General features: G+C 43.9%; 1 protein-coding gene across 7 annotated transcripts in view; it reads left to right on the forward strand.

Moving 5' to 3' along the window:
- POU2F1 (POU class 2 homeobox 1) overlaps positions 1 to 23,454 on the forward strand; it is a 231,567-nt gene that overhangs the window by 143,974 nt on the left and 64,139 nt on the right. For all 7 annotated transcript variants that reach the window (XM_039521085.1, XM_039521086.1, XM_039521081.1 and 4 more), the window contains one exon: positions 13,599 to 13,725. In XM_039521085.1, coding sequence (XP_039377019.1) covers positions 13,599 to 13,725 — 127 coding nt within the window. The remainder of the gene's footprint in view (positions 1 to 13,598; positions 13,726 to 23,454) is intronic.

Consider the following 23,454-nt stretch of genomic DNA (forward strand, 5'->3'; position numbering starts at 1 on the left):
TCATCTTCAACATGGAGGCCCAGTCTTCTGGAAATTATAGTTCCTAGCATGCAATATTTTATCTTGATCTGAGTAACCTGGCTGCATGGTATCCTGCATCCTGTAGTCTCCGCATGCTGCACCGACTGGTAGCACCACTTACTGTGCAGCTGTTTCTGAGCCCAGGTTTAAAAATTGTTGCTGATGTTTGCTTTGAGAATCCGTAGCTCCCCCATGCTTTGGAGCCAGGGCTTGCAATTTGGAAGTGGGGTCACAGATGTGTTTTGTTTTAGGGTTTTTTTTTTTATTTTGTTTTTTCCTCTGTGAAAAAGTTATCAGTGTTTGAAAAATGGCAGTTCTCACATGCTCAGTAGACTTCTTAGATTTTAGCAGTTCAGTTCCCCAGAGATTCCATCCACACTTGACATATGCCAGCCTGGGGCAGGACAGGATTTTCTCTACAATTGCAGCTCTGGGCTGCACTAGACTATCTTGGGTCTAGTCTCAGCCACTGGAACTGAGAGTCCAGAGACTTCTCTCCTATGCTTTCAATCACTCCCTGCTGAGGATGGAGGAGGAAGGTGCCTGATTTGAATGCAGAGAAGAAAAGAGCCAGACATGGGGGAGGAGTGGAGGGAGTAATTTGGACAAAGAGCCTGATTGAGGTAGAAGGGGAAGATGGGGATTGGAGGCTGGCCAAGGGGTTCTGGGGAGAGAGACTGGGCCTGGGAGCCTCGTGTGGAGACTGGGCCTGTCTGCTGCAGGGACTGGGAGTGGCTGGGCATGGAGATTTAGACTGCGAATGAGTAGAGTGGGGGAAAGGAGATCTGCAAAGAGCTGGGGTGAATTGGAACTTAGTGGGCAAAGAGACTGAGACAAGGCATTTAGGTGGGCAGATGGACAGGACACTAGATAAGATGAGGAGTCTAGTGAGAAAATTAGTGATAGGCAATGTGGTGGAGGGCAGATTGGAGGACAGGTGGTAAAGACAAACAGATCAGGTGAGCCAGGAAGGAGGGGGTAGGAGATTGGGACTGACTAAGTAAGGAGACTGGGGAAAAAGTGCTGGGGGCTGGGTGGGAACTGGGAATGGCTGAGTGAGGAGACTGGGACTAGGAGTCCAGATAGGTCAGACTAGGATTTGATGGACAAGGAGAATGCGACTGGGATGAAAAACTTGAGTGGATATTGGGACTGGCTAGATGAGAATAGGTCTGGGATGAAGAGACTGAACAGAGACAGGTTGGAGGGGACTAGGTAGAAGAGGTCACACTTCGGGGCAATGGGCAGAAGAGTTTGTGCAAACTAGAGCATACTCCTCTCCCCACCGCAGAGTGGGACCCTGACACTCACCATTCCTCTGCTGTCAGCAAATATCTGTGAAACCCACTGACAGTGTCCCCTCCTCTTTTAGTACTGGTTCACATAGAGGATGAGAACCTACTACTGCTCTCAGTTAAACCATAATCTGAAGTGGCAAAGGTCTGTGCAATGGATCTAAATGTTGCAACCCTGCTGATGACTCATGTGAGTGTCAATATGATGCCACATGATGGAATTTGGGTTGGTTTTTTTTTCAGTGAAAATTCAGGAACTTGCATACAAACCTATGTTAAAAGAATGTTATTAAGACTGCATAAATAAACACTCAGAAATTAGGAAATGCCAGTATTAAGGTTGCCTTTGTGTGCTTATACATTATGATATAGTCTTTAATTACATGATTGCATACCGCTTATTCTTGAGGGCCCCTGTCTCATTCAATGCACAGGATAGAACTGCTCAGGTTGCGTAATAAAGGTGTTTGCTGTCTGTAGGACCCCTGATTCATTTTTTTTGCAGAAGCTGGAAGATGATAGATCAGGAGTCAGCAACCTTTCAGAAGTGGTGTGCGGTGTCTTCATTTATTCACTCTAATTTAAGGTTTCGCGTGCCGGTAATACATTTTAACGTTTTTAGAAGATCTCTTTCTCTAAGTCTATAATATATAACTAAACTATTGTTGTATGCAGAGTTAATAAGGTTTTTAAAATGTTTAAGAAGCTTCATTTAAAATTAAATTAAAATACAGAGCCCCCCGATCTGGTGGCCAGGACCCGGGCAGTGTGCGTGCCACTGAAAATCAGCTCGTGTGCTGCCTTCGGCACGCGTGCCATAGGTTGCCTACCCCTGTGATAGATAGTGAATGAGGGAGGAGATTGCAGGAAGAGAAAGGACCTTATGGTTAAGGAAGCTGAATGCTCCCCCTGCAGAACTGAATTCTAGAGTCTTTCCTTGCCCTTGCCACAGAGTTCCTATGTGATTCTGGGCAAGTCACTTAAACCAAATTTTTCGCAGGTGATCACTAACTGTATTTCTCATTTTGTGGGTGCTGAACTTGCAATCCGGGGGCTGATTTATAGAAGTGCTGAGTACTCCCATTAACATCAGGTGCAACTCTGAACTGTGCTTTCAACATGTGAAGTGCTATATAATGCTATATAATGCTAGGTACTCTGAAAAATTAAGTTCTCGGCTCTAAAATTGGGTAGCAAAAATTGATGGGTACCTTTTTACATTCATCTCTTTGTTCCTCAGTTCCCCATCTATAAATGTGGATAATACCACCACCTCATTTTACAGGGGTGCTATAAAAATCAAGTTTGTGAAGTGTTTAAATGCTATAGTGATGAGCACAATATAGTAGCCCCTGTAGACCGTAATTCTGTCTTTAGAGGAGAATTTGAATAGTGTGCAATAAATAAGACCTTTAGCCATACACTGACCAAGGCAGAAACAAAATATTGAATAGCTGCTCATCAATCAAGCACAGTCCATCTTGTGCACTGAATAAGGCTGCAGTCCTATGGAAGAAGTAGTATGTGATCATGCAAGTAAAGATTGTATCATAATGCATATACACAAGGGGACTGCATTTGGATTGCACAGGCAATCTTAATTCTGGCATTTCCTGACTGTTGACTTTACAATTAATGTTCTTTTAACATAGATTTTTGGTATGTAATTATAAATTAACTGCATTCTATCCTCTTTATAAAATGTAGGTGTGACCCTTGGCTTCCTGGTAAAATGAAAGTGCAGCCCTGTGTTGGGCATAGTTGAGAGACTCTGTGGGGAAAACTTGTATCCTCTACAGTTGCAGATGGATGAGACCAGGCTCTCCATTCCATCTTGACACTGATCTGTAAACAGCACACAGGTTTGCTTATTTGCATTGCTATTGTAAACACAGAGCTGATTACCCAAATAGCCGACTGTTTGTTTTAATTGATGATTCTTGAATAATTGATTAACTGGCAGGTTTCTGCAGCAGAGGGATTACCGTATTTATTTTAATTAACTAATTGCACAAGCATGGCTTCTTTAATGTGCTCTGCAGTCAACACAAGCCATCTACTGCGGAGATGTGGGTAAGATTGTTGGTGCTACTGCAGAAGTACCACTAACAATTATACCAAGTTTTGAGTACCTAGATACTGGGCCCTTTGTTCATCTTCTGTTGGGATCCGTGGTGAATATTTGAATGAAATAAATGTCAGAGGGAGAGAAATATTTAGGTTAGTACATTGGTTATAAGTAGGCGTAATGATATGGAGCTCAGAGAACTTTAGATAGAATAGCTTCATCCTGGAAAGATCTATGTAGTCATGGAATAGTCTCCTAAAGGAAGTGATGGACGTCGCATCAGATTTGACAAAATATCATAAATTGTATACTCTACAAACCATCGTGTTAGCTGGTTGGATAGATTAGATGACCTAAGTGTTTTTCCATCTAATTTCTTTTGTTCTCGTGCTGATGTAATACAAGCTTGCAATAGAGAAAAATGAGATCTGAATAGGAAAACATGATCAGTGGTTGTTTACTTGGTCATTAAAGTGAGAATTATAATAGTGCTATAATTACCTGAAAATAAAACATACTTGCATTAGGAATAGGCATAAATGACAGAATTTGAATGAGTCCGAGAGGCACATCTCTTCAACAAGCTCTTCCAAACAGCATTGCTAGCAACATAGCTAGGGTGAAATTCCCAGTTCAAAGAAGGCTCAGCCAATATGTTAGTTACCAAGACGAAGATTAGGAGAATGGCACTGATTATATCAAGTTTCTATCTTCTTAGCAAAGATGACTCAAAGCAAGACCATTTCTCACGTATGCTCTCCTAACCCTCTGGTGGTGTGCAAGGTTACTGCCTGTCCTGGATTTATGATAGCTGGTTCTTGATGCCATTCCCATGATGTAGAGCTGCACCATAGTGGCTCCAATGGCATATGACAAAATAAACTTGTCAAGTATTATAATAAATAAATCCTCACTACTGTGTGTGTTTGAGCAGAGAAAGAAGAATAGAACAATACTACAAATCACATACTTCAGTGCAACTTCTGACATTGCTACACTGGCCACAGACATGATTTGTTTGGTGCAGTTTCCAGATTTTGTGCTAATTCAAATGTTACTATGTAAACTGATTTCCAAACAGTTAAATCCAAAAATACTGTTTTAATGCAACTTTAAGTTTGCACAATTAGCACTCAAAAATGATGAAATGTGGAAATTACTATTGAAAGGGCAACCTTAACTCTTCCTCCTGGCAGTCTTAAATTACCTGAGTTCATACTGTAAAATAATACATACATTTTCTGTCCCATCCTTAAATTCATGTATGTCTGAGATAAATTTATAAATATTGTAAAGAGTTTAAATGCCAAGGATGGAGAGGAATTATTTAGAGTGAGACCTGGAACTAGAATGATAGATGAGACTAGACTGGGAATGAGATTTAATTGTCAAAGGGAAAATTTATGCCAAATATCTCAAACTCTCTGGCATAAAGTTTTAGGCTTTGGAAGCCCTGTTGTTTGGAATTTTTAAAGCTGTATTGGAAAAATAGAGTATATGCTGTAGGGAACAATCCTGCACTTTCAGAGAGAGAGATTGCATGACCTAACAGGTCTTATCCAAGATCATAGCTGGCCAAAAAAAAGTAGATGACTACTATAGACACTGTGGGAAGGTGCAAAGAAGAGCAGTCACCGGCTCCCAAACATCCTAATATATTTTTTCGTGAAATGAACATAGAAAATATAATTGGGTCCCATCTACATTTGCGAAGCTAAACTGTTAATCCACGTTCCCAAAGTACAATAGTCCAGTTGTAGGGTGTAGGGCAGTTTGGGAACAAGATGAGCTTGAGTCCTTTCTGATTTACACTTGTGTATGAAAAGTAACTCCACTGACATATGTAGAGTTACACTGGAGTAAAACTGGTGCGAGTTCAGAATCAGATCTGTAGTTTAAACACAGCTTACTCCGATCTTCACTGAGACTCAACAGTGTTTAAAGTTAACCATGTCAACAGGAGCATCCATATTTTAACTGAGTCTCACACTTGCTAGATTTCATAGCATAGGCAAGAAATAAATCCATATGTTTTCTTACCTCTCTGCCTCTTAGATTCAGTGTTGTCTGCCTTGTTCTCTTCCTTCCCACTCTTTCCTTAAATGTAGTGCTCTCCCCACTTCTGAGATCTCTGTTCTTGGTTCTTCCCCAACTCCCCTGAGGTGGGCTACCTGTTCTCTTTTCTGGTGTTTCCCTTCATTCCTTTGTCCATACCCTCTTCTCCAGATTCTCTCCAGCACCCCTAATTGAGGGTCCCATTTCTCTCTCAGTTCGCAGGACCTCCCATCCTTTGGTCTCTCTTGATTTCTATTTCCCCTGGAGTGTCTTTTCCCAAGAGTTTTTGGCTTCCTGCATTGCCCTGTAACTCTTCACCTCCTCCTTCCCTTGCATCTGCTCCTCACACCCAAGTGGTCTTGAGGCTCTCTCCATGGTGGTGATCTGTTCAGAAGTTGCTTATTCCTTTCTGTAACAGTAATCAATGGAATCCTGGATACTGACCCCTGTCATGTGGCAAAGGTTTAACTTTGTTATCCTGACCTATATCATGTATCTGGGGCCAAGAAATAAAGATATTTTTTACCAGCACTCCTGGATCTCATAGCATCATTAAATGAGGACAGAAATAAACTGAATCTCTGGCAAAATTGGAACAGCAAACTTGGCAGACAACTGGAGGAGGTGGTTGCAGTACTTCCAGAATTTCCTGAAAGCAAGTAGTGAAAATGGGATCACAATTTAAATACTGCAGTAAAAGTCTACAATAGTATAACAGGCATCATTCAGTCAGTGCCAACTAGTGTTTATCTACCTCATTGGTAAAGTGCATACTTGCTGACTTACCAAGAACAAGTTGGCCAAATGATGGCTAGGATGTGTTTGTAATGTAGACTAGGAACTCATTTCAGTGTGTGCACACGTATATAGCCTTATAAGTGCATAGTTGACAAAATATCTGTAAGAACTCTTGTTCCTTCGTCCCCCAAATTGTAGTTGTAATTTGGTTTGATTTTGTTTTATTTTTAGTTTAACAATTTTCAATTAATCTTATATGCTGGTGTGGGCAAAGGGACAATAAGAAGGCTGGCCAGGACGTGGGAGGTTGCAGTTCTTCTTCGAGTGCTTGCTCATATAGATTCGAATTAGGTGTGCGCGCGCCGCGTGCACGTTCGTCGGAAGATTTTTTTACCCTAGCAACACTAGGGTTGGCTGGGCGCCCCCTGGAGTGGTGCCGCTATGGCACCGGATATATACCCCTGCCGACCCATCCGCTCCTCAGTTCCTTCTTACCGCCCGTGTCGGTCGTTGGAACAGTGGAGCGTGGCTTAGCTGACCTCCACTTCCCTAGCTACTCGTAGTTCTCTCGTTAATTCTTGTGTATATAGTTCAGATTTATATAGTTGTAGTTAACTTTATTTGTTTGTAGTATAGTTAGTGTATATAGTTCAGAGGGGTTCGGGGATTATCCCCTTCCCCGCACCCGGTGCCGGGGCCTATGCCCGGTTCACCAGGTTTCAAACGGTGCTCGGCATGCCACAAGCCGATGACGACAAGAGATCCCCACGACTCCTGTCTTAAGTGCCTCGGGGAATCTCACCTAATAGATAAGTGCCGCATTTGTGAGGCCTTTAAGCCGAGGACAAAAAAGGAGCGGGACTTTCGTCTCAAGCAGCTCCTGATGGAGGCAGCTCTTACTCCTCCGCCCTCAGCACCGAGCGCTGGTCAGTCTTCAAGAAGCGCTCCCTCGGCACCGGATCACGCCGGTACCACCAAGGCCTCTCGTCACCGGCCGTTGCTGGCACCGACGTCCGCTCGGCACGGATCCCTCTCCCCGAGGGCGAAGAGGCACAAGACTCCTGCTGCGTCCGAGCCGCCCGCTCTGCAGCCCGAGCGCTATACTAAGTCGGACCGCCTGGCACTGATACCTGCCGTGGCACCGACAACATCAGCACTGTCGATTCCGGCCACAAAAGAGCCATCGAGTCCAGTGCCTGAAAGCTCCCCGGTGCGAGCCGTGGTTGAGCTCACTATTCCCTCCACGCTGGAGACATTTTCCACGTCGAGGGAGTTGATTGCAATGATGGAGCCTGCGCTGCCTCAACCCCCGGCACCGCCGGTGCGGGTTATACAGTCGATCGGCAAGCCAGTCTTGATCAGACCACCCTCCGTCGGCACCGTTCACGATCGCGGTCCCGCAGAAGTTCTCGGTCCTGTCGCCGATCCAGGTCCCGACGCCGCTCGCAGTCCCGGCACTGTTCTCCATTTCGGTACCGGTCGTACAGTCAGCGTCCCGTTCGCCGGCCCGGTACACTCGGCACCGCTCCAGCTCCCGGCACTGCTCCACGCACCATGACTCCCGTAGCCACTCCCGACGTCGAGCCTCGAGATCTCGGTCGACCTCCCGGCACCGCTCCGGTCGCAGGTCCCGTTCTCGCTCCTGGTACCGATATGCTTCCCGGTACCGATCCCCGGTGCCGTGTCGAACGACGTCAGCTAGAGAGGGAGACTCTGCCCAGGGCTTTTCAGCTCCTCCGTGGCCATCCAGACATGCATCAGTGTCGTCCCACGTGGGCCGTTCATACGCGCAGGACCGTGATTCGGATGTGCCCACCAGAGTCTTCCAGGAGCCCCAGGACCCTGGCCCCCATCAGTGGCCATTCTGGACACCTTGGGCGTACCACCAGGCCAAGGCCTACCTGTGAGCCCATCTTGCTCTGTTCCGTCAGAGCACCGAGTGCCGGAGGCGACAGTTAGCCATCCCCCTCCGACTGGTATGGAGGAAGCCCCGCTTCAGCCACCGGACTCCCAGATCCCACCGGAACAGGAGGTCGTCCAGGAGCACGCCCACACAGGACCCGCTTGTCTCCGGCCTTTCTTCTTCCTCCTCCCCAGATGAGGCGGTGGCAGGAACATCCTCCTCGGGTCCTCCTCCAATCGACTTGAGGGCCCATCAGGACCTCCTGAGACGGGTGGCACTCAATATGAACCTCCAAGTGGAGGAAGTCTCAGAGATACAGGATCCAGTCGTAGACATTCTGTCGGCTGACGCCCCCACTAGAGTGGCCCTACCGTTCATTCCGACGATCAATGCCAATGCGGATACCATCTGGCAGTCTCCAGCCACTATCCCGCCCGTGGGCAGGGGAGTCAAACGCAAGTACATGGTACCCTCCAGGGGGTACGAGTACCTATATGTACATCTTCCCCCCTGCTCCCTTGTCGTCCCGTCCGTCAATGAGAGGGAATGCCATGGCCAGCTGGCACCAGCCCCTAAATCGAAGGAGGCTAGGCGAATGGACTTACTGGGCCGTAAAGTGTACTCGGCAGGGGCCCTACAACTCCGCGTAGCAAACCAGCAAGCCCTGCTTAGCCGCTACAATTACAACACCTGGGCGGCAGTGGGCAAATTTACAGAGTTGGTTCCTTAGGACTCCCGTCAAGAGTTTGCTGCCCTCCTGGAAGAAGGGAAGAAAGTGGCGAGAACTTCCCTCCAGGCCTCATTTGATGCAGCTGACTCCGCTGCCAGGGGTCAGCTGGCCTCAGGTGTTTCCATGAGGCGTGTTTCATGGCTCCAGGTGTCGGGCCTTCCCCCGGAGCTGCAGCATACTATACAGGACTTGCCCTTCGATGGCAAAGGCCTGTTCTTCGAAAAAACTGACCCTAGGCTGCAAAACCTAAAGGACAGCAGGGTCACTATGCGCTCTCTCGGCATGCACAGGCCGGTGACTCAGCGCCGACCTTTCCGTCCCCAGCCTCACCGCCTTACCCTGTGCCTAGACAAAGACAGGACTTTGCCAGCAGGCGTGGCCGAGGCAGTCGTAGGCATCAGTCAGGACCCCAAGGGGGCCAAAATCAGGGTCCCTCTAAACCACCAATGGGGCCAAAGCCTAGCTTTTGAAGGCACGCCCGATGACGGCATACCAGTTATTACCCAGGATACATTACCTCCAGTTTATTTCGTCTCCCACCGTCCATCCTCGTCCCTCTTCAGGGACCCCTCTCACGAGCAATTCCTCTTGCAAGAGGTGCGGATGCTCCTCGCCATCGGAGCTATAGAGGAGGTACCAAAGGACGAAAGGGGCAAGGGGTTCTACTCCCGCTATTTCCTAATCCCCAAGGCGAAGGGAGGTCTCAGACCTATCCTAGACCTGCGGGAACTCAACAAGTTCATGATACACCTGAAGTTCCACAGGGTATCCCTGGGGACCATCATCCCATCCTTGGATCCTGGAGACTGGTATGCCGCCCTTGATATGAAGGACGCGTATTTTCACGTCGCCATTTATCCTCCACACAGAAGGTACCTCCGGTTCGTGGCCAACCATCAACATTTCCAGTTTACGGTCCTTCCGTTTGGCCTCTCTACAGCCCCAAGAGTATTCACAAAGTGCATGACTGTAGTCGCTGCCTCCCTCCGCCGCCGTCGGATTCACCTTTTTCCGTATCTAGACAATTGGCTAATTCGAGGGACCTCCGAGGCCAAAGTTACCCGTCATGTGGGCATCATCAAGGATCTATTCCTGCATCTAGGCCTGATGATCAATATAGAGAAATCCACTCTGATTCCCACACAGAGAACAGAATTCACTGGGGCCATCCTGGACTCCAATCTCGCCAGAGCCTGCTTACCTCAGCCTCGGCTTCAGGCGATGGTAACAATTATACAAGGTCTACGGAACTTCCCGTCAACTTCGGCTCGCACTTGCTTAGGTCTCCTGGGTCACATGGCTGCCTGCACGTTCGTAACCAAACATGCCAGGCTTCGCCTCCGTCCACTCCAATCGTGGCTCACCTTGGTGTACCACCCGAGCAGAGACAACATAGACATGATTGTCACGATCCCCCCGAGCATCCTAGGCTCCCTCGACTGGTGGTCGACGCCCTCCCTGGTGTGTGCAGGGATGCCGTTCCATACACCTCACCCCTCGGTGTCCCTCACGACGGACGCCTCATCTCTTGGCTGGGGTGCTCACCTTCGTCAGTTTTGCACTCAGGGCCTTTGGTCAGCTCAAGAGCTGGCCTTGCACATCAGTGTCCGAGAGCTCAGAGCAGTCCGTCTTGCGTGCCAGGCGTTTCAGCAGCACCTACAAGGCCATTGTGTCTCAGTGTTCACAGACAACACAATGGCCACGTATTACTTAAACAAGCAGGGAGGAGCACGGTCCTCCCCTCTTTGCAGGAAGTTATCCATCTCTGGGACTTCTGCATAGCCCAATCGATAGACCTGGTAGCGTCCTTTCTCCCAGGGGTCCGGAACACTCTGACGGATCGCCTCAGCAGATCCTTCCTGTCTCACGAGTGGTCGATTCGTCCGGACGTTATCCATTCCGTTTTCCGGAAGTGGGGCTTTCTCCGCATAGACCTCTTCGCTTCTCGTGAGAACAGGAAGTGCCAGACGTTCTGCTCATTCCAAGGCCTCTCCCAGGGCTTGATCTCGGATGCTTTTCTGATGCCGTGGATGAACCATCTGCTGTACGCTTTTCCACCGTTCCCGCTGGTTCACAGGGTCCTGCTAAAACTCCGCAGGGACAGAGCGCACCTGATCATGATCGCTCCAGCGTGGCCCAGACAGCACTGGTACACCATGTTGCTAGACCTGTCGATAGCCAACCCGATTCCCCTGCCTCTTCGCCCAGACCTCATAACGCAGGATCATGGCAGACTTCACCACCCAGACCTGCAATCCCTGCGCCTCACAGCATGGCTGCTGCGTGGCTAAACCGATCCGAGTTACGTTGCTCTGCCTCGGTACAACAGGTACTCCTGGGTAGTAGGAAACCTTCCACTCGGTTAACATATCTGGCCAAGTGGAAGCGTTTCTCCTGCTGGTCCGAAACGCACAATGTTACTCCCACCGAGGTCCCGATCCATTCCATCTTGGACTACCTCTGGTCTCTCAAACAGCAGGGCCTGGCGGTGTCATTATTGAGGGTACACTTGGCAGCCATCTCTACCTTCCACCCAGGGGAGAGTGGCTGCTCCGTATTCTTGCACCCTGTGGTTTCTAGGTTCCTCAAGGGCTTGCAGCGCTTATACCCCCAAGTTCGCCGCCCCGCCCAAATCTGGGTCCTCAACCTGGTTCTAACCAGACTTACGACTGCCCCATTCAAGCCACTGGCAACTTGCTCGCTGCTATACCTGTCCTGGAAGACAGTTTTCCTCTTAGCCATTACATCGGCCAGACGAGTCTCCGAGCTTCGGGCTCTCACGATGGATCCACCGTATACTGTGTCAAGGTGCAGTTGTGACCACATCGAGCCTTCCTCCCTAAGGTGGTGTCGGCCTTTCATATCAACCAGGATATCTTCCTTCCAGTCTTCTTTCCGAAGCCACACTCATCGCGAAGGGAGCAACAATTGCACTCCCTAAACGTCCGTAGGGCGCTCACATTTTATATCGAGCAGACAAAGCCCTTTCGTAAAACGCCCCAACTCTTCGTCGCAGTGGCAGACCGAACGAAGGGCCTACCTGTCTCCTCCCAGAGGATTTCATCTTGGGTGACGTCGTGCATCCGCACCTCCTGTGTCTTAGCCCATGTTCCATCGAGCCACCTAACTGCACATTCCACCAGGGCTCAGGCTTCTTCTGCTGCCTTCCTGGCTCACGTTCGCATCCAGGAGATATGTCGCGCAGCTTACCTGGTCCTCGGTCCACACCTTTGCCTCACATTATCCACTGGTCCAACAGTCCAGAGATGATGCAGCCTTTGGCTCACCAGTTTTGCATTCTGCAACATCTCACTCCGACCCCACCGCCTACGTAAGGCTTGGGAATCACCTAACTGGAATGCATATGAGCAAGCACTCAAAGAAGAAAAGACGGTTACTCACCTTTGTAACTGTTGTTCTTCGAGATGTGTTGCTCATATCCATTCCAAACCCGCCCTCCTTCCCCACTGTCGGAGTAGCCGGCAAGAAGGAACTGAGGAGCGGATGGGTCGGCAGGGGTATATATCTGGTGCCAAAGTGGCGCCACTCCAGGGGGCACCCAGCCAACCCACCGAGTGTTGCTAGGGTAAAAATCTTCCGACGAATATGCACGCGGCGCACGCACACCTAATTGGAATGGATATGAGCAACACATCTCGAAGAACAACAGTTACAAAGGTGAGTAACAGTCTTTTTTGGAACATGCTCACTTCCTGAGTTTTGCACACCCACACATCGCATGTGTTTTTAAAGTGCATACTTCTCAGTGTAATGATAAATTTTATTTTGCATGCTCAATACTCAATTTTCAAATGTTCTTAACTTTGTGCAATCAAAAGCAATTTGTTTTCAAACTCAGCAAAAGCACTAATCCTTAAAAGGCAGTCTAGTAATGATGAGATTAATAACAGAAATCATTTAGAAGGTCAGCCTCTTGGCCATCTGCATGCCAGGCTTCAACTTTCCAACTTCAGTTGCTTTTAGTGTATCACTGTTGAAATAAAAGAGAAAATGAGGCTATATAGTGTGTTTTCACACTCCAGCTCGAGCAGGTCAAGAGATATTCCTCAAAAATTCCCGTTCAGGTAGAGACTGAGCAGCAAAATGAATGAGTTAATGAAAACACAAGAATCATAATAGTTGACTGTGTTTTTCTTGAGCCTTAACTACAGGTATGTCTATCATACCTGCTATAGTAACCTAAGCAATTTTGTTTTAAACTACTCAAATAGATTAGTCCACTTTATGGATTAACTCTGTCCAATATTTAACGATCAAAGTGCAAACTAACAAATTCTATTTGTTTTCTTTTTGACTTCCTGTAGCTCAATAAATAGTCATTCCAGATTCCTCAAAAATTGTGTTTAAAAAACTAAACAACCCCCAGCACCCCAAAATACCCCACTAGTTCCCAGGCTAAATCCTTATTTCATCTGCCAGCGATGGCAGATTCTACAAACCTCAGAAAAGCAGAAGTTTGACCATGGAAGTGCTGACAGATCCTTAACCTTATATAAATGCTGCAAATTTTTTTACAATGTTGGACGTTGTTTACTGGGACATTTAGTAAACCGTGTTGTGTGCAGTTCCAGGTATGCCAGTGAAGCACTTGTAATGGTTACTCAGTTTTAAAAATGAAAGAATAAACTAAGTTATTCAGTAGCAAGCATTCTGGTGCTAGATCCCCTTTTATCTCCCAGTGCTAGGAGAAAAGTCCTAGATATCGCAAATGTTTTAGGAGTTGTGACTGATTTGAATGATTAATGCACACCTCTTTATTTCATTAAGGATTTGCAGCACCTGCAGCAGCTCCAACAGCAGAATCTCAACCTGCAACAGTTTGTGTTGGTGCATCCAACAACCAACTTGCAGCCAGCACAGTTTATCATCTCACAAACGCCGCAGGGGCAGCAGGGTGAGTGTGACCTTTCTGGGAGAAATTCAGAGCTGGGTTCAGTAAGAATAGTCACGGGGGTCCTTTTTGTGTCTTTCTGCCATTGTGACAGTCCTTCATGGAAATAGCAGTGTTTGGGTTTAGGGAGAGTGTCACAGTGTGAGCTGCCCCTTTTAAAGAATTTGAGGTTCAGCCTCACCTGTGCTACATGTATCCTGCCTTTCCAGGTGAAAGGAATGAGTCAAGGGGTCACACGATGGGAGTCATGTTACTAAAAGCTGGGCTTGTTGGAGAATATGAAAGCAGCCTGTGTTCAGTCAGAAAGAGTTCAAGGAGAGAGAGCCTGATGGGAAGAGGACAGGTGATGACTCCCCAGAGCTCGTAGGCAGAAAGCCTAGGAGAGAGACTGGCAAGGATTGGGGCCTGTTGAGGGATAAGCCTCAGCTGAAACACCTACAAGAAGCAGGAGCCTGCTGGGTGAGAAGCCAAGCTATAAGGGCTGCAAAGGACTACAAACTGGAGGCAGGGCTATAAGGAAGGGGAAGCTCTGCTAAAGGACTAGAAAGTCTTTTGAGCCTAGAAGGCGGGCTATGTGGATACTGAAGCCCACTGTCGATTGAAAGAACTAATTGATCCTGAGGAAGAGGGCTGGAAGTTTGAATTTTGTTTTTATGCTAATCAGAAGCAGAGGTGTTTTGTGAAAACATCAGATGTAGTTTTTGTTTGCAAGACAGAAGGTAAACTGAGATAGTGGTAGAGCCTGAAGCCAGACTAGGTAAGACCTGCTACAGGGACACAGTTCAGAGAACATAGGGCACAGAATTTGAGTTACCTTAGAACTTCCAAAATTTGGTTCAAGGGAGCCTCAGAATCCAAATAATCTTTCTTTTAAGGGGAAAATATCCACAATACCACTGCTTTTAGAGATTTTCTTTTTTTTAATCAGTCACTGTTTATATAGGCCTACAGTTTTCATGTGGCTTTTGATGCCTTCATAATAGCAATGAATAAATCTCCTTTAAATGGTTCACAAACATGGAATCTAATCAAATGTTATGTTGACTTTGAGAAATATGGGTGGAGTTTGAAATGAATTTTTTGGCACATGGAAAAGGATAAAACTGTTAGAGAAATTTTCTTTTTATGTTTCTGAGGTGGAACTTCCATCAGAAAATAATTTGGTATTGTCTTTTCAAGAAAATCAAAATAAGTTTCTTCACAAGCCACTCATCTACAGTTAATGTTCTGTTTGCTATCTGTGACCCTGTAAATAAACACACACACATTTAAGTATTAACCTGCAGCCTAGACAACAGAACTGATTCAGAAACACAGGATTTACATTTTCTCTTTAGATCTTCAGCCATTAGTGTGACATAGTTAATAGCTGAAATACTTGAACATGTCTACCACTGACTGCTCATGGAAATAAAGTAACATGCATGCCATAAATATACCCTTTATCTCATATTTTTGGGGTGGCTTTTGCAGGGTTTCAGGCAGCAGTTTGAACAAATCAAACACTTCCCCCCAATTGTAAGGGAAGGCAGACTCAGAAACTGCCTTTTGCTAAGCTGGGTTTTCTGCATTGTTCTAATCTTATTGCTCCATCAGGAAATTTCTTAACACAAAATTAATTACTTCTGAGGTCATTAACACAGAGGTGGTTCAGAGCTTTCTTTAAAGCAAGCTGAAAGCAACTTCAGTGGATAACCCTTCACCATCTGGAGTGTTACTTAGACAACATGGTGGACAGGCATCTTAGACACAATGTAGTGCAGCATGAGAGATTCTGTCTCATAAAAAGCTAGTGGAATATTTCCGCTCTGAATGCGGAGGCCTAATTACAGAACCTGTCTTTCGTTTCTTCAGAGAAACCCCTATTGCATTTTGTGTGTGTGTGTATGTATATGTATATGTATGTATATAAATATATCCACCCCTTTAGTAATTACAGAATAACTTTAGATTTATGTAAAACTTTCTGTCCATGAGAAAATCGTGCTTTACAAGCTGTGTGTGTGTGTAAATAAAATATATCATGTAGCACTATGAAGAAAAACATGGCAGCCATTCTGTGTTGTTGACACTACTTGCAATAGGTGAGAGAGTGAAAATTAACTTCTCCAAGCAAAACTTACTGGGGAATCTGTACACCAAAGGTAACACGTTTACTCTTGAAAAAAGTGCAGTAGCATCATCAATTACTCCAACTGGATTTTAAAGTCTGTCTGTTCAAACTGAACTGCATGACTCAGTTTTGGAGAAACTAGGATTTCTATTTTTTAAGTTTTTTATACAAGATCTAAAGCCCAAACATTGTCTAATTTGTTTAGGCTTTTTATTTTTCAACTTCCCCAACATGCAGCAGATGAGAAATTTTCTATATAAAATCATCACCATGTATCTAGTATAATCAACAGATCAACTTCTGTCTGATTATTGTTGTTTGAGTGTTTATATGAAACAAGTTGGTGGAGTTCCTCCTAGGAGACAGGTGAATACATCATAAATGTATCCATTCTGTGTAGATGAGCCAAAGATTGAATGGAAATGGAAATTTGGAATACTCTTATCCATGGAGGTTATTTATCCAGATCTTTATTGAAGCACACTAGTAGGGCAATGTGGTGGTATTTTGCACAGTCTTTAACATTCCCTGACTCTTCTGTTAGCTATAGAAGATTTCCATCTTTGTAATTGTAATAGGTAATAAGGTAATAATTGGAGATATACCAATCTCCTAGAACTGGAAGGGACCTTGAAAGGTCATTGAGTCCAGCCCCCTGCCTTCACTAGCAGGACCAATTTTTCCCCAGATCCCTAAGTGGCCCCCTCAAGGATTGAACTCACAACCCTGGGTTTAGCAGGCCAATGCTCAAACCACTGAGCTATCCCTCCCCGCCACGTATGCTAGCTTTCACTATCACTAACATTCTCTTTAAAAATAATAAAAATTTATATCTCCCATTGTGATGAGCTTTCATCCATTTTTATACAGAAAAAAAATTGATTGCATGAAAGAATCTCTCTAGGTTTACAGTAATAGTCTGAGCAGAAGGGGGATATTGTGCTGTCTTTCATCTAATGGAACTTAGTGTAATCCAGCAAGCAAAGGTTGACAAGGCATGGGGAAATCAACACCACATAGAAGACTAATTGCCTTTGGACAAAACTTGCATACTATTGTGATAAAGCATGGTTTTAATATCTATATAGGCAGGAAATACATTATAACCAGGCTGATCTCCAGAAACCATCATTTATTGCCAAAGATATCAATCATTATCTCTCAGCTGTTTGTCTCAATTACTTTATAAAGAGATTGTGATGGCAAGTCAACTCCAGTAACATCCTCTTTCAATATTCTAGACCCTTTCAAATTCTTTTACTGACCTAGAAGCAGTACAAAGGCTTCATTTGTAGCTCTGAAAAATTTTCTTTAGGACAATGGATAGAAGTCAAACATCCATTCATACTCATACTGGTGTATAAATCGGGGACCTTCAGTATCATCAGACATATTCTTTGCTTCAGTCTTCACGGCTGAGGATGTTCGGGAGATTCCCAAACCTGAGCTGTCCTTTGTAGGTGAGAAATCTGAGGAGTTGTCACAGATTGAAGTGTCACCAGAGGAGGTTTTGGAATTAATTGATAAACTTAACAGTAACAAGTCACCAGGACCAGATGGCATTCACCCAAGAGTTCTGAAAGAACTCAAATGTGAAATTGCGGAACTATTAACTATGGTTTGTAACCTGTCCTTTTAAATAAGCTTCTGTACCCAATGACTGGAAGATAGCTAATGTAACGCCAATATTTAAAAAGGGCTCTAGAGGTGATCCCGACAGTTACAGACCGGTAAGTCTAACGTCAGTACCGGGAAAATTAGTTGAAACAATAGTAAAGAATAAAATTGTCAGACACATAGAAGAACATAACTTGTTGGGCAAAAGTCAACATGATTTCTGTAAAGGAAAATCATGTCTTACGATCTATTAGAGTTCTTTGAAGGGGTCAGCATCGTGGATAGTTCTCTGAAGACGTCCACGCAGTGTGCAGCGGCAGTCAAAAAAAGCAAACAGGATGTTAGGAATCATTAGAAAAGGGATAGAGGAATAAGACAGAGAATATCTTACTGCCCTTATATAAATCCTTGGTATGCCCATATCTTGAACACTGCATACAGATGTGGTCTCATCTCAAAAAAGATATATTGGCATTAGAAAAAGTTCAGAAACGGGCAACTAAAATGATTAGGGGTTTGGAACGTGTCCCATATAAGGAGAGATTAAAGAGACTAGGACTTTTCAGCTTGGAAAAGAGGAGACTAAAGGTGGATATGATAGTGGTATATAAAATCATGCGTGGTGTGGAGAAAGTGAATAAGGAAAAGTTGTTTACTTTTTCCCATAATATAAGAACTAGGGGCCACCAAATGAAATTAATGGGCAGCAGATTTTAAACAAATAAAAGGAAGTTCTTCTTCACACAGCACATAGTCAACCTGTGGAACTCCTTACCTGAGGAGGTTGTGAAGGCTAGGACTATAACAGGGTTTAAAAGAGAACTAGATAATGCATGGAGGTTAAGTCCATTAATGGCTATTAGCCAGGATGGGTAAGGAATTGTGTCCCTAGCATCTGTTTGTCAGAGGGTGGCAGGAGAGAGATCACTTGATCATTACCTGTTAGGTTCACTCCCTCTGGAGCACCTGGCATTGGCCACTGTTGGTAGACAGGATACTAGGCTTGATGGATCTTTGGTCTGACCCAGTATGGCTGTTCTTATGTTCTTATAGACTCTAAAGTCAGAAGGGACCATCTTGATCAGCTAGTCTGATCTGCAATTTCAAGTCACAGAACCTCACCCACCCACTCCTTAATAGACCCCTAGTTTCTGGCTGAGTTACTGAAGTCCTCAAATCAGGGTTTAAAGACTTAAAGTTAGAGAGAATCCACCATTTACACTAGTTTAAACCTGCAAGTGACCCAAGCACCGTGCTGCAGAGGAAGGCAAAAAAGCTCCAGGGTCTCTGTCAATCTGACCTAAGGGAAAATTCCTTCCCGACCACAAGTAGACCCTTCAGTTAGAACCTGAGCATGTGGTCAAGAATTACCTACCAGACACCTGGGAATGAATTCTCTATGGTAATTCAGAGCCCTCCCCATCTAGTGTCCCATCACCAGCCATTGGAGATGTTTGCTGCTAGCTGTTGCAGATTGGCTATATGCCATTGTTACATGAAGTGCTATAGAACATGTCAGGAATGGAAAAAGGAATTTTAAGCTGTCTGTTCATTTTGCTCAGCTGTGTCAGAGTTCTGATGGGCAGCTACCCTTCTGAGAGCCTGTGCCTGCAGAGTCCCATGAGGCTCAGTCTTCTCATTTTACTATTAATATATACGTGAGCCTGCTGAAAGTGAATAAAAACTATAGAGTTCAGTGCCATCAATATGCAGATGAGGCTATCCAGATCTTTCACCTCACCAAATTCTTAATGCTTTTTTATTTGCTGACACAGCAAATTATTGGGAACCTGGATGAAAAGTAGTGGCTCAAGATCATTACAAGTAAAATGAAGGAGGAGTTAAATGGAAAGAGGAAGCACTTGGAAGAAATTGCTTAAATTGTGACCTCTCCTATTGCTGAAGACACTATCTTCAAGCAGGGTGGATTAATTTAAATTAGAGCAGTTTAAAATCATCAATTTCAGTCATGATTTAAATCAGTAAGTGAGAAATCTTAATTTAAAGCATACTTCTAATATGTTTTGTATTTGTACTTTTTAGTTATTTTCCTAGAGAGGTTGACTTCTGATTGGATCCATAACCATTAAAACATATTGGTTTTACACTAGATTTGGTGCTTCTTTTTGCTAACCAGGAGGATATGCTATAGCTATACACATTTAAGCAATTATATAGCTTAATTTTACATTTATTCAGATTTTACATTGTTTATTACATTAGAAAATGATCGTTTATTTACTAGATTATTTTTTTTACTTGTGATTTGTGTCAAGCTCTAGTTAGATGAAAATTAAAATTCAATTAAATGCACAAAACTGGCATTTTAAAATTTGACTTTTATTAGCTAAATAAAACTCCCTTAAATGTACTGGATGCATAAGAAAAAAAAGTATAAGAGTTCATCAAAACCTGATTTCATTTAAAACTAATTGGTTTGTTAAACAAAGGACTTATTTTTTTGTAGTTAAGAAGTTGAACTGATTACTTCTGGTCACCATGTTGTCAAAATTTTAGAACTAGTAGATCTCATTCTCTCACACCTAGTTTTTAATTCATACGGTTGGAAGAGGAAAACAAGCTTTTCTGCTTTTTCAACAGCCAATTTAAGTTTGTATGAATTAGTCATTGAACTGAACTAGTTGAGTAAATTGAAATAAAGAAAATTGTCTCTGTTCCTGTAGAAGAGGCTTCTGCTAGCAAAAGCTGGCTTAGTGCTTCAGCTAACTAGTTCTAGGTGCTTAGCCAGTGTCTAACATGCCAAGTCAGTGCATTCCATCTCAAAAACTGAGAGGCCAAACGTGAACTCAACATCAGAGCGCTTGATATGAAACTTACTTACTCCATAAATCCTGAATACCTTGATGTTATTCTTGACCACATACTCTTCTTTAGAGTTCACATCGAGAAAACTGAACCCAAGGTTAGCATACCAAACAACATTCTCAGCCAGGTGTTTATATAAAAGTGAGATGCAGACATGTCCAATCTGATCCAACAGAATAGCCACTTTGCTGCTTCTCTGCTGAATATGCCTTTGCAATGTTGGCAAGATCCCCTCACGCAAAGACACTAGACCCTCTACTTCACATTGTCTGCTGCTATATTACAGGATGCCTTAAGCCTACTCACATCGACAGCCTCTACATCCTCATAGGTGTTGCTCCTCCTGATATACACCAGGAAGTTACTACTAGTATGGAGATCACAAGGTACAGTATTGATAGATCCAAGACATACGGTGTATAACATAACACTGACTGAGTCAACTGAAGTCTTGGCAGAGTTTTCTTGCCACCATTAAATCCCTAATATTGTCACCCACAAAGGATCAGTTATGGCAAACGAGTAGAGAATGACTGTGTAGCTTGTGCACTCCGGCTTTTGCCTGTTGAGCACATAACACCCGATGCACATCAACCTTGGACTACATGGTGTTGCCTAAATCGACTCTGCACTGGAGTGAGTTGGTGACACAGTGAACAAATGGAGCTGCACCACTGGCCCCAATACCTGTGATTGCAGCAGAGACCTTCAAAATGTGAAGTATCTCATGCAGTGCTATGTGCTTGAGCATGAGTGCTCTTCCAGTGACATGCTGGAGTTCAACGATCGGGCAATTACATATGCACAGATGTAGCAGGAACAACAAGAAGAAGAAGAACAGAACAAGAAGAAGCCAGTGATCTTGTTAACAAAGATGCACTGCTTAATATTTTACTATAATGTATTAAATCGTTTAAATAAGTTTAGGTCTTAACATAAGTTGTCATAATTTCACATTCAATTTTAAATAGGTTTATTTAAAAAAATCTATAGTTAATTTAAACAAAAATCTGATTTAAACACACAAAAAAACCCAGATTTTTTTGGTGCTTTTTTTATCACCTTGCCTCAAGTCTTCAAAGAGGTACTCAATGTTGGAGTCCTGTTGGAATCCTCACTGCTTTTAGGCATCAACATTGTATCAGTGGATAGAAATGCTGCCTTTCATCTTAGATTGACAATGCAACTTCTCCTTTTGCATTGTATTTGGGTCTCCATCAGAAAGCAGTTTTTCATCATTGGGCTGGACTGCTGCAACATGTTCTGCCAGGATCTGATCCTAAAGGACACTTGTAAACTGGAAATGGTGCAGCATGTATTAGTTTGTCAACTCAGTGGAGCAGATTGATGGGAACACATCAGATCAGTACTCTGTTCCTCTGTCTGGCTCCCAATACAGTCCCAGATATGGTTGTTCAAGGACCTGGTCCTAATCTTGAAATACCTTAATGAAATAGGGAACCTACTTAGAGCAAAGGCCACCACTTTCTTCAATCCTCTTCCCCCTGAAACACAACTACACTCAGCAGAGATGCTTCAGATAAGTGTCTAATGTATAAAGTGTACTACAGAACCTCTTTTCCCCACCAGATATTTCCCAGTTTTGTTGTGAATCAGTCTCAGTGCTGTCTTGAAAGCTAACCTCTGGGATATGACCACTAGAAAATCTAGTGGTTTTACAGAGGAAGGGGGAGGGGATTTTTTTCCTTTTTAGATGGAAAATATCCTTCTATTATGAGATCAGTTAGATATGTGAATTATATATTACACATCTGGGCTACCTTTTAAAAAAATACTCTATGAAAATCTACACGAGAATGAGTTTAATTTTCCTGTGTTAATTTTAGACAGTAACAACTGAGTTTCAGATTGTTCCTTGGGGATTGCTGGCTGGAAGGGAGAGTTTTTGCCTTGGGCTATTAATTCTCACTGGTCATTAACTATTCCAGGAAATTTTGTGATCTGAGGTAGCTAAATTTATTTTAATTCTCTTAAAATTAAAAGTAAGGATCTCTCAAACACCCTTACCTTCCCAAGCACATTCATTCTATTAGAGCACCATATGTATTATGATTGCTACTGTAATGGCAATCCACCATCATGCTCTTCACATCTGTGGCAAAAGCTAATCAAAAACAGTTTGTGTTTCTAATCTTATGTTAGAGTTAGAGTATTCATTTTGAAGTGAAAAGCCTAATGATGTGTCTTTGAAAATCTTAATTTGCTCTTCTCTGGGAAGATTTTTTTCCTACTTTTAAACTACTTAAAGCATACAGAAGACTTTGAAATGCACAAAATCACAGCAGTTACATAAAGGATGTGTTTTGTACATACATTAGTGCCTAAAAGATTAAATAAATCATACAGTCAAATAAGCTGATGGAAAACTCATGTGGATCCAAAAGACAACACCAACAAATAAGTGTAAAATAACCTGATTCTCTGAAATTTCCATAATGTACTACTACTAGTAATATTTTGTACATAATTAAATGCCATTCATTAGAGAATCTGAATGCTTGACAAACATCTTGTTTATTTTGGTTTCAACAAATGACATAAGGCTCTAGACCCTTACAGATGGTTTAAAATGCAAACTGCAACAAAAATAGTAGCAGAGGAGCTGCCAGTCATAAAAAGCAAAACATCTACAAAACTGCTCCCAGAAAGCCTGGTGTTTCACACATCTTAAGCCCTCCCAGAATGCCGTCTCAAAGGGATGGATTTTGCATTGTGCCCTAAAGGTCAGTAAATGTATGCCATTTCACACCAAAGTGGGAAATGAATTTCAATGTTGAAAGGCCCTCCTGGAGAATGCCCTGCTAGCAGCTCACTCTTCATATCAGAAGGGCTGAGCTCTTGAATCTCTGCTGATTGCAAGTGAGGCAATATTGTGTAAAGAGAGGCCAGTCTCACAAGCAAACATGTCCTAGTCTTTTTTGTCTTTTTATAGGTCAAGACAGAACTTTAAATGCCAAAAATTAACAGGCATATAGTGCTGATCCTGCAGTGCTGGTATAGTTATTGTTCATAGCAAGATGCTCCACTTAACAAGTACAATGTCACCTTCTGCTCAGCTTCAGGTTCTGAATGGCTTATAGGTGTAGCTCTGTTCAGAATGTGTTGTAGTAATCTATTCTCAAGATAATAAGGGGCTGGATTGATCGTAGTGAGGT

Source organism: Mauremys reevesii, linkage group 1 (assembly GCF_016161935.1).
Source record: "Mauremys reevesii isolate NIE-2019 linkage group 1, ASM1616193v1, whole genome shotgun sequence".
NCBI classification, from domain to species: Eukaryota; Metazoa; Chordata; order Testudines; family Geoemydidae; genus Mauremys; species Mauremys reevesii.